The sequence below is a fragment of the Physcomitrium patens genome, chromosome 3 (assembly GCF_059467195.1).
Source record: "Physcomitrium patens ecotype Gransden chromosome 3, ASM5946719v1, whole genome shotgun sequence".
NCBI classification, from domain to species: Eukaryota; Viridiplantae; Streptophyta; class Bryopsida; order Funariales; family Funariaceae; genus Physcomitrium; species Physcomitrium patens.
This window is the reverse complement of record NC_143412.1, coordinates 22634361-22652180: the sequence shown is the minus strand read 5'-3', so window position 1 is coordinate 22652180 and position 17820 is coordinate 22634361. Positions and strand designations below refer to the sequence as shown.

The following is a 17820-nucleotide window of genomic DNA, read 5'->3' as shown; positions in this document are numbered from 1 at the left end:
TAGATGGAAAAATAGTTGAAGATGAATGAAATCCTATACCAACAAAAGTAGTAGAATTCCATCAACTAGAAGTGGAAGCATCCACTCAAGTTCTACCACCAAGATGTTTTTATTTAGGTGGCATTGATTTAGAAAATATTATAAGTGGTAGTAAGATGCATCACACACCTTGAAAAAAAGATGATAACTTTATTTGAAGAGATTATAACTTGCCAATTGAAATAGTGGATGTGATTCATATTGATGAATATATACAACTAGAGACTATTGAGCAAGCTATTAATTCATCTTTTTGTAAAGAATGGAGTCATGCTATAAAGAAAAAACTTGTTTCTTTGAAAGATCATGGTATATGGAAATTTTCATTTTTAACCAATGGTAGGAAGGCTATAGATTCAAAATGGATTTTTAAGAAAAAACTTACTAGTAATGGCTCCATTGAACATTTTAAAGTATAATTGATTGCAAAAAACTTTATTCAAGTGAAGGGTCTTGATTACCAAGAAACTTTTGTATCAATTGCTTGACTTGCAATAATTTGCATATTTGTTACAAATTGCCACTACAATTAATTAGAATATATTGCAACTTGGTATTGTTTTAGCTTATTTAAATGTCAAATGTAAAAAAAAGGGCTTTTATATAAAGATTTTGAAAGGTTTGAAAGTTCCACTGGAACATAAAGGCAAGGTGTTGCCATTGCCAAAGGCTTTATATGATTTGAAGCAATTTTGATGTAGATGGAACAAAAGTTTGGATAAATCTTTATTGAAACTTTGTTAGGAGTGCTCAAAAGCAGATCCTTATTTGTACACAATATACATTGAGGGATTAGTTCTTACACTAATTATCTATGTTAATGACATACTTATTAGTGGCAAGAACTTTGAGATCCTTGTGAAATGCAAGGATGAATGGGAAGAGTATTATAAGTTGAAAGACCTTGGTGAACTTAGTGATTTTCTTCACATTGATTTTTCTCAAGATAAGAAAAATGGTACAATAAATTTGAGCCAAACTAAGTACATTTATCAAAAGATGGAAGAATTTGAGATAAAAGATGCAAAGGCAATTGCTACACCAATAGTATGAAGTCATGTCACTAACCATGAAAATGATGATCTTTCAGATGCAAAAGGTGTAAAACTTTATAAAAAAGCTTTAAATTTATTATTGTATCTTCTAAATTGTATAAGGTATGACATTGCATTTGCTTGTCAACAATTTGCTCAATACATAGCACACCTACATGTTTTCTATTAGGAAAGAATAATAATAATAAAAAAAAAATCTTACTTGCAAAGAATAAAATATTTGGTATTGGAGTATGGAAGAAAAGAAGTAAATTTGTAACTAATAGGTTGCAGTGATGCAGATGGAGCAGGTTATGTGGAGACACACCATTCAGTATGTGGTTATGTATTTATATTGGGTGAGACAACTATCACTTGGTCAAGCAAGAAACAATCTTTAATTTCTATTTCATCAACAGAGGTAAAGTATGCAACTTTGGCTGTTGCAGCAAAAGGCACTTTGTCGCTTCATTAAGTATTTAGGGATTATGACATTCTTGAGCCAAAAAGGATTCTCATTTATGAGGATAATCAAAATGTCATTGCTATTGCTAAGAATCTAGTACACCATGGTCATACAAAGCATTGGGATACAAAACATCATTTTTTAAGCAATGTGTTGAAAAAGGACAGATTGATTTGGAGTATTGTCCCACTCAGAAGATGGCAGCAATCATCTTGACAAAACCTCTCCCTTAAGATAAGTTTCTAGCTTTTAGGGATATGTTAGGTCTTGTTTTAGTAGAGAATTATGTCCCACTTTTGGAAAAAGAGTGTTGAATATTCCATATTATACATGCCAAAAGTTGTGACTTATCCGGCTCTTAAGTAAGACAGTAGAATGCCCTCCCCTTGGCTTTGTTCACATTTCATTATCAAGAATGATTCCACAACACATCTTGTTTTCGTAACAATTCCAGTACTGTAATACAAATTACAAAACTGATTTTTAACCTATGGAGCCTCTTTGGTTAGCCTATGTCCATTTGTCGCTACAAGCAGGATTGGAGTTCGTTAGCAGCGGATTGGCGCTTCGGCGTCTTGCTGAGCCTTGGGCTGTGACATGGATGGTTCGAACCCCATCTCGTAGAGCCATGCCAATTGTGGTTCGAACCCCATCTCGTAGAGCCATGCCAATTGTGGTTCGAACCCCATCTCGTAGAGCCATGCCAATTGTGGTTCGAACCCCATCTCGTAGAGCCATGCCAATTGTGGTTCGAACCCCATCTCGTAGAGCCATGCCAATTGTGGTTCGAACCCCATCTCGTAGAGCCATGCCAATTGTGAGGTGGTGATGGAGATGATGGTTGTGCGAGGTTCAGATGCGGCGAATGGTCTGTTGTTTGGTAGCCGAAAACGATTTCGAAGCGAGAGACGATGGTGTGGATGCGAGCACAAGAACTGGAATGTAGACCGCAGAAATCTCTGCATGTAGAGGCACCGATGAAGCTAATTTGACAGCGGTATGGGATGCTGATCCGAACATGGTAGAAATAGAACAAAAAACAGAGGATGCAGTACAAAGGAACTGACCAAAAGCTGTATCGATGTAATTCGGAATAACCTCAGCAAACGAACTGGCCTGCTGCGATCGATCATTCACTGTGAAAATTCCTGAATTTTCCACTGAGCAGCTCGCTCTGTGAGGAATAGGGTCGAGCATCCTGCTTTTGGTTTCGCATTTTGAAATCCAGGCTTTTCCCCTCCAGATTCTCGGCATCTAAAAATTTCCTTCTTAGAAAAGCATTCCAGCGCCTGGCTGAGGCGACGCTTTCCCTGCCGCAGTGCTCGCATCCTTCGAAGTTCATGCTCTCCAAAATCTGGGTTCGTTGCAGACGACGAATGTTCGTGTTTCAACAATTGAGAAGATTCGCAACTCAGCTGACAGCGCCACCTAGACGACTGTACTGGTCTTGGAAACCTCTGTTGCAAGCTGTTTGTCCTGAGTTTCAAGGTACGTTTGTGTACGCGTCCGAGAACTCCATTTTGTCAAGGGTGGGAAGAACCGACACCTGGGGTGTTTCCTTATTCTTGTTTGAAAGAGCCAAGTAGATACGTCACTGAATGGATGGAAATATTTAGTACCTGTTTTGTGGGTTCTAGCGCCGCGAAAGTGAGTTGGTCACGAACGCCTTCGAAGAGCAGTTACATCCTGTTTTATCGGCGGAAGCGGCAGTTGCGGTTTCCAGTTAGTACTCCTTGAAGGAATTCTCGCGAGTAATCAGCTTAGTCTAATCTGCGCTGCATCGTGGAAGATAATCCTTTGCATGTATAAATACCATGCTTGGAACTCATGCTTCGGCAGGCCATTCTCTCGCAGCATCTCATCTTGATTTCGTATCTTATCGCTGTGAGAACATCGGGCTCCTTTGCACGGTCTTGCTGGGCCTCTCCTCTGGTCGATTCATTCACGGTGAATTTCGCTGACCTGGGGATCTCTCTTACCAAGCTTGAGACAGTTGCTCAAGTGCGCTTCAGAATTCATGGCTTAGAGCACAGACCATAGCCAAGTTTACATTATTTTCTCATCTTCTCAAAGATCGTATCATTAGCTTCGTCATCGATAGCGCATTAGTCCACCTTTAGATTTGTGTTTTTTAAGGTTAGAGGGATACAATCCACCCGATGCAGGGAATCGTGAACTCATGAGTAACATTTTCGTTGTAATTGTGCAGGAAGCATTTGCCGAGAATTTTTGTAAGTCTCCTTCTCAAGAATGGCGCCGATCAAGACTCCAAGGGCAATTGTGACCGTGAACCCCAACAAGCGGCCATGGGAGCAGACCGTCCCCCTCCACAACAGATGGCACCCTGATATCCCCGCCGTGGGCGAGGTAGAAGAAGGCGAGGTCTTCCGAGTGGAGACCGTCGACTGGACCGGCAGGCAGATCCTCAACAATGACAGCGCCGAGGATATGAAGAACATCGACCTCACCTTGGTATCCAAACCAAATTCTCTCGCCTGTTCAATCCCCTAGCAGAGATTTTACAATGCTCCATCGCCATAGAACTCTTTCAAATCTTAACAAAAAGTTTCTAAAATTGTTGTACAATTTTAGATTACATGGAACTTCGAATACTAAAATTTCGTTTCGAATCACCAGGTTCATAACCTGAGTGGGCCAATTCGCGTGAACGACACCGAAGGCAAACCTGCGATGCCAGGAGATCTGCTCGTTGTCGAGATTCTTAACCTCGGCCCTCTTCCTGGTGATGAATGGGGCTTCACTGGAATTTTCGATCGTGAGAACGGTGGAGGATTCCTCACTGACCACTTCCCAAATGCTTGCAAGGCTATCTGGGACTTCGAGGGTATCTGGGCGTCTTCTCGTCACATCCCAGGTACTCATCCTATCGCCAATTGCAATTACATTCTTTCACGGGTTTGGCTTGTGTTTAAGACGAAAAGTTGTTCAAAACCAATCCTTCTGGTTGATTGCAGGTGTGCGTTTTCCCGGCCTCATTCACCCTGGTCTCATTGGCACTGCCCCATCTAAAGAGCTGCTCGACATCTGGAACAAACGTGAGAAGGCACTCGTTGATGACGGTGAAAACGCTCTTACTTTGGGAAAGCACTTGCACACGCGCCCCCTTGCCCTTCTTCCCCAAACCCAAGGGGCTCTCCTGGGCAAGGTCGAGAAAGGGAGCAAGGACTGGAAAAGAATCGCAGCGGAGGCATGTCGAACCATTCCTGGCAGGGAGAACGGAGGAAATTGCGACATCAAGAACTTGAGCAGGGGTTGCAGGGTCTACTTCCCCGTCTTCATTGAGGGCGCCAATCTCAGCATGGGAGACATGCACTTCTCGCAGGGTGATGGCGAAGTCTCCTTCTGCGGCGCCATCGAGATGAGCGGATTCCTTGAGCTCAAGTAAGCCGATATTCTCAAGCTCTCCTCATTTATCACATTCACCGTCATAAATGTTTCTGGATCCCTTCCGTTGCCATTTGCATCAATGATCCGGCTATGACGGACGCATTTCAGGTGCTCGATCATCCGGGGTGGAATGGAGCAATACTTGACCCCCATGGGCCCAACAAAGCTTCACGTGAATCCCATCTTCGAGATCGGTCCACTCGAGCCACGATTCTCCGAGTGGCTGGTGTTCGAGGGATTGAGCGTCGACGAGGACGGCAAGCAGCATTACCTCGACGCTAGCATTGCGTACAAACGTGCTGTGCTGAACTGCATCGACTACCTCTCCAAGTTCGGCTACTCCAAAGAACAGGTAAGTTGGCGCCATTTGAATTCAAAAGATTCGAATCGATTTGAGCCTTGATACCGTTTCTTCCTTTACAGATTTCGATGGAGATGCGCATTCAGGCTACAGATATAATGTGCACTCACATCTGTTCGATTACAGGTATATTTGCTGCTATCTTGCTGTCCATGCGAGGGTCGAATCTCCGGAATTGTGGACGTGCCCAACGCATGCGCCACTCTCGCAATTCCTGTCAACATCTTCGACCAGGTGTGAACTACTGCTGCGCTTATTTGCGAATAGTTGGAGCAAGACTCATTTTTATTGTTTTATGAGGTTTTTCCGGTTCAAATCTGTGCTCTCTCTGGTTAGTTTTGTGATATCAATCGATGGTGGTGCAGGACATTCGTCCTAAGAAGGGAGGACCTCCAGTTGGGCCACGCCTCATCACCCGTAGTGGCTGCCCATCTTGCCCTTATGAAGGCAGTATTCCCACACAGAAGAACCTCTCCGCCGCTTAGTCGTTCAATTTCATTGCGCTGTGCAGAATGTTCATAGTTGTTCATACATAAAAAAGGAGACTGTCTTCTCCTGTCATCAGCCTTGCAGATAGCATAGTTTCTGATACAGTAAAATGAATATAACAACGATTCTGGTTATTTAACCATTCATCTCCAACACTTTGGTGTGATCTATACTGAGTTGACTGTTCAAGTGCGTTCAATGGAATGAAGTCATTTCAGTTGTAGTTTTTCAGTGGCATGTGAGCATTTCCATTCTGCACAAGATGGTGATCTAGAGGGTTTCGACGAACGGTGCTTTAATTTTCTTCTCTTTTCTTTTTCTCTTCTCTCTTGTGTTGAAAGAAAGTCCAAACAGGATGGGTTGCGCTGCAATGAACTCATTACTCCCCCCAGAGATTGCAAATGGATGTAGTGAATTGGGTGCAACTTCCAAAAGTTCTCTAACTATTTGGAACTTTGGGTGTCTGACGTAGTCTTGAAGACTTCCAAGTTCTGCATCAACACCAATGCACCTTGAACCATCTAGTCCATCACCTTCACAAATTTCAAATTTGTTGACACGAATAAATTTGACTGAGATGACGCAACTGAACTTGCCCGCGGCTGGTGTTCTCGCAGGGCAAAAAAACAACAAGATGGATAATTACATTTAAAAGAAAATTATAGAAGAATCGGAAGACGACGAAGAAAACTCAAATACAGGTAACAGGGACAAGAAGAAGAAGAAGAAAAAGAAGATAAAGAAAAAAACAAGCCCAAGAAACCCACATTCAAGTTGCCAGAAGGTCGAAAAACACCACAAATGCTCTCACTATGACACATCCAAAAAGTAGCACGCACTTGCACAATCTGGTTACTAGCATAGAGCCCAATTCGAACACAAAAAAGCCCGCAAGTACGAGAGGAAATTCTTTTGTAAAAATCAGACAATATCATTAATTTTTAATTTTATTCAAAAAGAAAAACAAACAGACGACAGTAACCTGTTAAAAACTCGCCTGTTGGACCGTGACCTCCAGTACAACCACCCAGCACACCTCTCTCTCTGCGGCAATGTGAATGCACCCAACGGACGTACTCCGATTGTCAGGCGGCCTGGATTGTAACGAACATAGTGTGGAATCATGTGATCTTCTCACATCATTGCAAATATATGAAATAAAAGTCCACCGCCCTACGAGTTGTCTCAAAAGCATGGAGGGAGAGAAGACTTGTCCCATCAGCATCATCGTCTACTGTGTCGATCATCTCCGACGAAAAAACGAGCAAGGGCTCAGATTTTATCTGAATCCTCCATTCGAGAACCACAACAGCCGTCGTTGAATCTCGTATCGTCCACTACGACACGCAACAAACTGTTTTAAACAAAAAAAAATAAAAAAAAAATAAAAAATAATTGCGATGACTTCAACTCTGACTTCTATGATCCACTTTCTTCACCACAAGTCGAGGGATCCATCGGGGAAGCGCAAACCTTGAATTTCCACGAAATCTGAACCCTCACAATTGTTGGGTTTTGTTGGGTTCAGAGAAAAAAATTCACGTGCATCAAGCCCTAAAAATGTCTTCTCTCTGCCGTGACTTTGGCACGGGCAGCCAATGGCGAGTGCTTGGGAGGTGCGCTACTTTTGCTTTTTTACTTCGTTGCTTTTAAAGTGCTTTTCACAGTCACACGCCAAACCTTGGGTGGGACATGAATATAGTTGCCTGCTTGTTTATTTATTTATTTATTTATTTATTTGTGGATTTTGGGACAGGAATGTGAAATTATGGGCTGCAAATCTGGGGTCCTCAAGGATAAGTTTACATTGGTAACCATTTCTTTTGTAGAGCATTGTATAGAACTAGTCCCTCTTCAATGTTGCTGAAAAAAAACATATACGTGGATAGAGAAGTGTATGAATATGTGATATTAGAAAAGGGGAAAATAAAAAAAAAAAAATTGTGGGTATTTGTTGAATGCTAAATGTGGAGTGGGCAATATGTCAAAATCAAATAGTAAAATGAAGAATAATTGTGCAAACATATTTGCATTTGTTGGTCATTTTAAATGTATGTGAAAATATAGATATAAATGAGGGAAAGAAGAAGTGTGTGTATATATATATATATATATATATATATCATATAATATGTCTAAGGCCAAAATATTATTGTAAATTTTCCACTCAAAATCATTATTGGCTTTTAATTTTTACAATACAACACAAGACTATATTCTAACCACATGAACATTTTAATAAATTTGTAACTATATCTTTTTTAATCTTAAGAAGCCTGATTGACTTGTAAATATCTATCATAAAATAATATGTTATTAAAATTTTAAACATAATAGATATTTGATTATAGAAAAATAAATATGTTAATTTTAAAAATATCAAGAATAAAATTAAACATGTCTTGTGATATTTATTAAATAATGATTGATAAATACTTAAATAAATAAATAAAAATTTAACCTGATATGAGGTTGGGATTTCGTTTTTAAAGTTTTTAAACAAGATGCACTGTTTATCATTTCAAGAGATATTGATATTGCATTACAACACCAAGAAAAGGGGTTGTTTAATGAATTTAAATATTGGACATTCAAATTTAACAAACCATAAATTTTTGATGGACAAACGTCAATTTGATGGATAAATTTTTGATGGAAAAATTTGATGTGTGCCAATAAATGTTGATTTTTTGATGTGTGCCAATAAAACATTTTGATGGATAAATTTTTGATGGACAAATGTTGATGTATTTAAAAATGTCTTGTTGTTGGAAAGTCATGTTGTGTCTCAAAGTCACATACTTGTACTTAACCTTTTAAAATGTATCAATTTTTTTTTTGTAGAGAAGATTGTCTTTGAAATCAAATTTATTAATTTATCAAAATGACTATTTTTAACATAGAAAATAAGAGAATCTATTAGCATGTTTGAATAGGCTTTATGAAAAAATGTATTATCAATTGGAGTTATGGACATTATACTATCTAGGTGCAATTATTCTAGTTTCAAAAAGGTATTTTTATTTTGATCATATGTTGCGCAAGAAAAGAATGTTTTGACATGGAATTTTACAAGCCTTGTATTTTTTTTTAAAACAATGTATAATATTAATTACGTATTTGAAAAGAAATATATTAAGAGGATTTTAGTTATAGATTAAGGCACATGTTAAAATAAAATACTCAAGGCTCTTATGATCAATTAAAATGTAGCTAAATTAGAAGCATATTTTGAATAATATTTTTCTTTTAATAATAAATATATGATACAAGAAAATTATTTTTTATAGATTTACTAATTAAATTCAGTTTTTTTTAAAATTAAATAAAAAGAAATAGAATAAAGTCTTTTAACTAACTTCATTTGTAATAAATTGCATATAATGCAAAATCTTTTGCATTTATTTGTAGAAAGAAATTAATTTTTTTTAAACAAATTGTATAAAGTAAGAACTGTAATAGGATTGTTTATAAACCTTTAAATGTTGCTTTTCACCTTGAATCTACTTTATTTTTTGTTTTGCAATTCACTTTTGTAAATAGAGTAGCATTTTATAAAATATTCTTATTTAATATTTGATAGTGTATAATAAATTTTCAAAAAAATCATCTATTATGTAAATTTTCTGTAGTTATCTAATTCATAATAGTTTTTATTTTTTCAAATCTAATTTCAAAGTATCATTGAAAATAATGTAATCCAAAAAACTTCTTAAGTTGTATGAGATACATATTCTTCTATCTTAGCATATAATCCTATTACTTTGAGTTCTCGTAACACAAGATATAAAGATTGGTTATATTCTTTTATATTATTTGAATAAATAATTCTTTTCCCATAAAATTAAAAAAAATAAGTTTTAAATTTTATAAATTTTATATTATTTATTAAAATTTGAAAATAAAATAGAGTATTTTTGAGTCTAAGAAATATGATATTATATCCAAAATGGCCATATCTAGTCTATAATATAGTCTTTTGTTTAAATATTTATTTAATAAATATTAAATTACATGTTATTCCATATCTATTTTAACATAGATTAAAACTTTACTTAGTTAAATAGAAAGCCTTGATATAGAATAAAAAAGATATGTTTTATCAATTAAAATTTATTAATTTTTTTTATAATTTTTAAAAAATTGTAATAATTTTAACTTTTAAATTATACTTAAAATAAGAGATTGGCATTTCATCAAACTTTATAATTTTTTTCTTAATTCTATATTTTATGATTATTTATATTTAAATCTTATTTTTTTAGATATAATCTTATTTATTAGATGAGTTTTTTTATCTATGAATTTTAATATATTTTAATAACTTTTAACATCTAAAATATCAACTAATATTATTAAGATAATTTATACTTAAAATAAGCTTGTAATTTTATTCTATACTATTTTTAATGATTTTAAAAATGTGACCTTAATTTCAAATTATATTGAACTTGATTTCGTTTTTTTATCATAACTAAATCTTATACAGATAATAAAAATAAAGGTTCTTCAATATAATTTACTACTATCAATTTCAGATTAATATTAAAATTTAATTCCAAAGATTATAATCATCTTATATTATTATTTTTTTATATAATAAAAAAATTATGTATAAAAATGGTCTATAATTTATCAACATATATTTATATTTAAATACAAAAATCTTATTTACTAATTTTAATTTATTATTGAATTCTAATTTTAGATATATAATCTATATTAAAGACATACTAAATCAAGATGTTCATGTATAAATGAGAAAAATAAAAATAAATAAAAATTAAAAAAGTAAAGTTTTCTATTAAGGTTAGAATAAAAATAATATATTTGCAAAACTAAAAATTTCATATCTAAGATTTCTTAGAACCACAAAGCTAGTAGACTATATATCCAAGTTTTAAAATCTTTCTGTGACACCTTATTAGAAGTACAAAACCTCTTTAAAACTTAACCTAGTCATATGATTCATTATAGATCTAATAATTATCCAAAAAATCTTTGATATTTTATAAATAAGCTATTTTTTTATCTACTTTTTTTTTACTTCAAGTTATCATTCTAAAAATTTATCTTCCAAAAAGTATTAATCTCTAATAATTAATCCATACTTTATAAATCAAATATGTTTAAAGTACATAATTAAAAATCCATAATATCTAATAGTTATTTTTTTCATTCAATTTAATAATTAATAGATAAAAGTAATTATACAATCCATCTATCTATTATTGTTTGATAATATCTTATAGTCTGAATTTCTTGTAGTTGTTGCAAAATCTTATAGATCATAAAATGTCTATATTTTGTAGATGCAAGTAAAAAAATAATAGTTTAATGGCCATATAACTTCTATATGTGGGATAAAGTTGGTCCCACATTTTGATCTTCTCTCAATGCATCTTTTGTATTTTCTCCTAATAGAATAATAGCAAGTAGATCTTAATCAAAAAAACTACATCTATGCATCTTGTTTCATTAAATTAAATAAGACTTGAATAGACATAGCATTTGCAACTAGAATATGGTAAATAACATCCATTAGATATCATTTGATTTCTTCTTTTGCTTGATAAATAGAAACTAATTATTATTCTTTAAAAGTATTAAATATATTAAAAGTAGTTTTTAATAATATCCTTTAAGATATTATTTCATCTAGCTTAATACTAATTTATTTTTGTTAATTGGTCAATCTTATAAATGTTTGAATTTCCTTGTTGATTTTTGATAATAACATCTTAGAACTAGAAGTGCCAATATCTTCTTTTGAATGCAAGAGTAATTTTAATATCTATTATAAATCTTGGAAATAATACTTGGGAAAAAAAAAATCAATATTTGTTAATTAGAGATTTTTTGTTCTATGTAATAAATCATTATTCAATAAGAATAAGGCCTTTTAGTTTACAATCCAAGTCTTTTCAAAAAAGTAGTCTTGTCATCCATGCTACAATATTATGACAATAATAAAATTTAAGTTATAATCATTTATCTAATCCATCTCCATTAGCCATCAAAGCAATAATAATCTTAATTTTACACTTTTTGGATCCAACAATTTATTAGTGTATAATAGTCTTGTTTAGTGCCATCTAATAGAAATGATTTGTCTCGTCCATTTTGTAGATATCCTATTTAATATATTGTGCAACCTTTAATTTGATATCAGAAATGATTTACCTAAAAGTCTCAATATGGATTTATCCATTCTCTTTATTTAGTCTGAAGGCATCGAATCTATAGAGACTTTGGAATTTAAATGGCCATCTATTTGAGAACTTTAGTGCATTTTGATCTAATTGCAACATTCTTATAGAGTATCTTATTTTTTGTTTGATGATCTATAAATAGAGTAGAATTTTGTTTATTTGGCATTATAAGTCCTAATTGGCAAAGACTTCATAATGTTGAAAATTGTAGAAAATATAAGTGCACTTTGCAATCAAGTTTTGAAAAACTATTTCCAAATATTATTAATGTTTGCTAAAGATGTTGATTGTATCTTAGATTGGTGATTTTATAAATTAGAATTGCTCTTTATCACAATTAGCAACAAAAATTTGTGACATCTTAAAATTATATTGTTTATACTTGAAGATCTTGATCTTTTTAATATTGATTAAGTTTAATTAGAAGAGCATAATAGAAGAGAGGTAGAAGAAAGAGATAGAGAAGGAAAGTAGAAAAGAGAAAAAAATAGATTGGATTAATAGAAATTAAATTGTTAAGTTGATATTTTTATAAATAATATATATATATATATATATATATATGTTTATAATATTTATAAAAAAACTAATTGATAGATATTCTTTTTTTTTAAAAGTATTTATTTATTTAACTATATATTAAAAATATATATATATATATATATATATATATATATATATATATATGTATTTTTTGATTTACTTAGAAATTAATAACCTTTTATAATTATTAATTTTTCTACAACATATAACATTAATTAAGAAAGAAACAACTATATTTCTACTTCTATTTACTTATATTATATGAGCTTTTGCAACATCATCTCCTTTTATTTCTTTTGAAAAAAAAACCTATAAATTTAAGTTAGATTTTAACTTACTTCAAAATTTAATAAAATATAATTTCTATTAAATTTTATTTTCTACAAATTAAAAAATATTTTTATAATAATATTAATTAATAATTATTATAAATTATTAATAATACTTAATATCTAAGCAAAGAAATTATCTAATCATTTGATTACTATTCATAACTTCATAACAACCTTTAATTAATAAATATTAAATATTTATTAATACAAGTTTTATTTATTTTTTAATTTATTTTCGAAAAAAAATTAAAAAAATTTAATATCATTCATGGTTTTTATTTTTTATAATATATCATAACTTATAAATTCAAATCTATTGGTTGATGGATTTTTATCTTTTAAATGCAAAATATAAATAAAATTGTATAATTATTAAATTAATTTTTACATTTTTTACATCACCTTACTATTATTTTTTATAATTGGTCTTTTTTTTAAATAAAATATAATCATTAATTTTTATTTATTTTTAATTGATGTATTTTTAAAACATTGCAATGGCTTGTATGTATGCAAACTTATGTTGTGTTATACCAACAAACAAGATATTCTAATATCTCTTGGCATTGCCTCAAATCTGAGGCATATTTTGCTTCAAATTCATAGCTTTTATCTTTATCAAGTAAAGGTGTTAGAAATTGGTTATTTATTGGAATAAAATTAATTATAAAATTAAAAATAGAACAAATATATAAAAACTATAACTAAAAAATTTATTTAATCAATACTAAACTATTATGATATTTTTATAAATAAGATAAAAATCAAGTCTTTAATGTTGGAACTTCTCACAATATTAATTAGTCTTGATGTTTTACAAAGTAACCATTTCTTATCACTAACTTGAAATAGAAGTGATTTTTTTTAAATATTTTTACATTAATCTTATAATATTTTATAATAATCTTATATAAAATCAACTTGTAAAAGTCAATTTTTTTTAAGTTAATTTAATTTTAAAACAAATTATTTTAGGCCAAAAAACCAAATAATGTATATTTTTATTGAATCAAATTTTTTAATATTTTTATTTTTATATTTATTTATATTTATTTATATATTTATATAAATATTGTATATATAAAAAAGGATTTTTATTTTAAAATTAATTAATTTTTAATTCTTATCAAATAAAGATTTTTTTATAAAAATCATATATAAAAGAAGGTATATAAGGTTATAAAAGTATTATATAGAATCCATGAGTGGATTGGCAAAATTAATAAAATTAGAGCAATCATCTATCAAGGTGAAAGAAGGCTTCCCATGCAGTAGATTTTGTGATTGTATCAAAGTTAATTAAAATTTTTCAAAGACATGAATCTCAAATGACTATAAGATCAATTTATTCTTTTGTCACTATAAAAGAGTATAAAATTACTCAAAGATGGTATAATATTAAACTAAAATGGCTTTTGCCAAAAATAAGAAGATTAAAAAGTCTTAAAAACATGACAAAAGATTAGAAAGGTATTAACAAGAATGACAAAGGCTTCACTCTTGCCTCCATATATACTAACTACGAGCTATATGGCAATATTTTATAGGACTTTCGATACGTGTTTAACTTATAAGATAAATTTTCTTTTATATATTCTACATTATTAACTTATTCCATAAGCTATTAATATATGTGATATGTAGTTAACTTGTTGGCCAAGTTTCTAACTTATTAATCAATTGTAAATATGTATAAAATCAACCATGTATTTATAAAACTTCTAAGATACTTTGTTACAAAATAATATCAAATCTATCTACATTTATCTTATACTTAAATTTTTTTTATCTATATATATATAATTATTTCTTTTTCTAGGAAAAAATTCACTAAGAGCAACAATTATATATTGAAGAAGACTAAGATGTGGCAAACATAGTTTGCCACATACTTTGATCTTTGTTCTCTTTGAAGGTGGTTGATAGGTTCTCTTAATCATTGATATTATTCTATACCAAGATAAGAAGATCATCTTAATATTTAATTATTATTGAGGCTTTTGTAACTTTTTTTGAATAAACCATTTGAAAACCCATCAAATGTGGTTTCTACCTCTAATGATATCACCAAATATTGAAAGTATCTTTCAAGGTTGTAATACCAAATATGTTATATTTTATTATCTCTTTGACAAAAAAACATGTCATTTTTTAGGATCTTCATCTCTATTGTATTGTCTTGAAGGTTGTGACAGTTGCAATGTCTTATCCAATAATTTAATAATGATAGCTCTTAAATTGAATCTTTTGGTTGTTGGATTTAATCTTCTTATCACTACAAATATAGAAAAATTACAAACAAAGATAGAAGATAGAATGTAATTTTATTTAAATGATATTTCTTGTATAGTAAATATTTGTTAATTATTTATCTTGATTTTGATAGATGCTATTTATAAAAAGTATCAACTTTCTTTGTTACATTTATAAGATTCTTGATTAGCTTCTATGAGCATTCATTGATATCATATCTATGCTAATAAACAAGATATTCCAACCTATTTTATTGCCGCCTTGAGTCTAAAACTTTTCCAATCTCATATTCTTGATTATTATCCATTTTTATAAAAAGAGGTGGCATTTTTTATTTTTCTAGTGTATCTAATGTGTTGTATGGCTTAAGAAGAGATATATGGAACAAAAGATGGATCTTCATAGATCCTAATAGGCACAATTAATAAGCAACTTAATTAATATATTCACAAATATGAAATTGTCTAAATCTACAATAATCTAACTTGTTACAAGGATGAATAGCCTTAATATTAAGACAAAATAATCATATCTTATTGCCAGTATAGAATTAAGGTTGTTCCTTGTGATAGGCATCTACATTGATCTTTTATTGTTCTTCAATTTTTTTTAATTGTACCTTTATTGTTACATGTAGCTTTGATAAATGATTTGTTAAATCTTCTAACATAGGATTATTAACTTTTGAAAAGTCAAAAGTAACAAATTATATATGATAATCATAATTGATAAAAAAAATATTCATTAATTTGAAATATGAATCATATTATTAAAAATAACTTTGCTATTGGAAAAAGAATTGTTCAATTATCTTATTAGTAGTTGATAACACACATCAAATATTGCTTCAAAACTCAATTCATTTTCTTCATTTGGCCATCAATTTGAAGATAGAAAGTCAAAGATACTTTTATATCCATCTTTAAAATCTTAAAAAAAAAAAAAAAAAAAATCTAAAATATAAAAATAAATTGAGTCAATCTATGTAATATAATATTCTTTTGTAATCCATGATAGTAATAAATGTTATTAAAGAAAAATATAGCTATTTTTTTACTTGTAATAAATTTTATACATGATATAAAATATACCATAATTCTAAATTGATCTACTATCATGAATATAGAGTCATAAGAACTTAGATTGGAAGATCCATAATAAAGTCCATAGAAACAATAGACTATGATTGTTTTGAAATAAATAATGGTTGAAGAAGTCCATAAGATTGATGATGAGAAGTTTTTGATCTTGAATAAATGTCACATGATTGCACAAAATCTTTGATTTCTTTTTATACTTGAAGCCACTAAAAATCTTTAGATATTAGCTCTAAAGTCTTATTATATCCAAAATATTTGGCTTTTAGGAAGTTGTAACAAACTTGAATAATATGTAATTATGAATTACTTTTTAGAACATATAAGTAATTTTTAAAATAGAGTAAATTAATCTTAAAGTCAAACTTAAAATTATTATGAGACTTAGAAGTTTTATTTTTAATATCATTAATAAGAATATCAGAAAACATATTCAATTGAAGTTGCTTAAAAAAGGTTGAATCAATAATCAATGTTAATTTTATTGGTTGAACATAAAAATCCTCTAACTTCAAGAAAATTATTCTTTGTTGATCAAAAATTATATTTCCTTTTAGTGCAAAATAAGAATATTTAAAAATGACATCTATTAAATCTTATTAATTTTTTTATCCGTAAATGATCTAAAAATCAAAAATTGATAAAAACATATTCTAGCAAACCTAGAAATAATTTTAAATACATGCTGATATAAAATATTTGAGGTTCTTATGATAGACTAGACTCAAAGTGCCTTTTAATTAATGATGTTATTTTTGAAACAAATCCACAACTACAAGAAGTTCTTTGTTGTAGAACTTATAATTAATTTTGATTGCTCAAATTTTTTTAAAATTAAAAGCTACTAAATGGAGTTTGTTATCTATTCCTATTTGTGAAAATATTGCTCTTAAAATAAAGTCTAATATGTTTGTTTTCTTAAAAAATGCCTTAAAGAAGTCAACAAGATATATAATTCGTGTAAAAAATAAAAGTTGTTTTCAAAGCTTAAAAGATGATTCAATTTCTTTACTCCATTTAAATTTGTCTTTATATGTAAGATATGTAAGAAGAGTCGCAACTTGAAAAAAGTTTTTAATGAAGGTCTAATAATAATTGAAAAATTTCAAAAAATGTTATATATCTCTTATTTTTTTTGGAACCTTCTAATCTATGATAGTTTGGAGATGCACTTTGTTTAATTATAACTACTACTTCCAAAAATTAAAAAATAAAGATAAAAATTTTAGATATTGAAATAATTTATCTATAATTGTAATAAAAAACAAAGCTTTTAGTAGAAAAATATTTTAATGCTTGAGTATACTAACATATCAAGGACATGAATCTTAAAAAATTAAAAAATCAGTATACTTTTGTATCATTTAAAAAGATTGAAAAATCACTCAAAGATGAGATAATAACAAATCAAAATGGCTATTGCCAAAAATAAGAAGATTGAAAAGTCTTAAAAATAAGATTAAAAATCAGAAAGGTATTGAGAAGAATGAAGAAGGCTTTACTCTTGCCTCTATATATACTATCTAACTAGAAGTTATATATTGATGTTTTATAGGACCTCCAACATGTGTCCAACTTGCAAGACA

At 30.0% G+C, this 17820-nt stretch overlaps 2 protein-coding genes across 3 annotated transcripts; one reads left to right on the top strand and one right to left on the bottom strand.

The window, feature by feature from the left end:
* Window positions 1–1902: 1902 nt before the first annotated feature.
* LOC149989593 (uncharacterized) lies at window positions 1903–2746 on the bottom strand. Its single transcript, XM_090249264.1, has 2 exons — window positions 2607–2746; window positions 1903–2498 (listed from the first exon to the last, which is right to left on the bottom strand). Exons 1-2 carry the CDS (start codon window positions 2670–2672, stop codon window positions 2088–2090), a joined length of 477 nt encoding a protein of 158 aa, XP_090105390.1. The 5' UTR covers window positions 2673–2746; the 3' UTR covers window positions 1903–2087.
* A 1043-nt stretch (window positions 2747–3789) lies between these two features.
* On the top strand, window positions 3790–5950 carry LOC112279244 (uncharacterized). Of its 2 annotated transcripts, XM_024513467.2 has the most exons (6): window positions 3790–4011; window positions 4177–4414; window positions 4515–4941; window positions 5056–5299; window positions 5435–5542; window positions 5674–5950. In XM_024513467.2, the coding sequence occupies exons 1-6, from the start codon at window positions 3790–3792 to the stop codon at window positions 5791–5793; spliced, it is 1359 nt and encodes a 452-aa protein (XP_024369235.1). In that variant the 3' UTR covers window positions 5794–5950. The 2 variants fall into 2 exon arrangements, with proteins under 2 accessions (XP_024369235.1, XP_090105389.1); XM_090249263.1 differs by lacking the exon at window positions 5674–5950 and having other exon boundaries at window positions 5435–5548.
* The last annotated feature ends 11870 nt before the right edge of the window (window positions 5951–17820 follow it).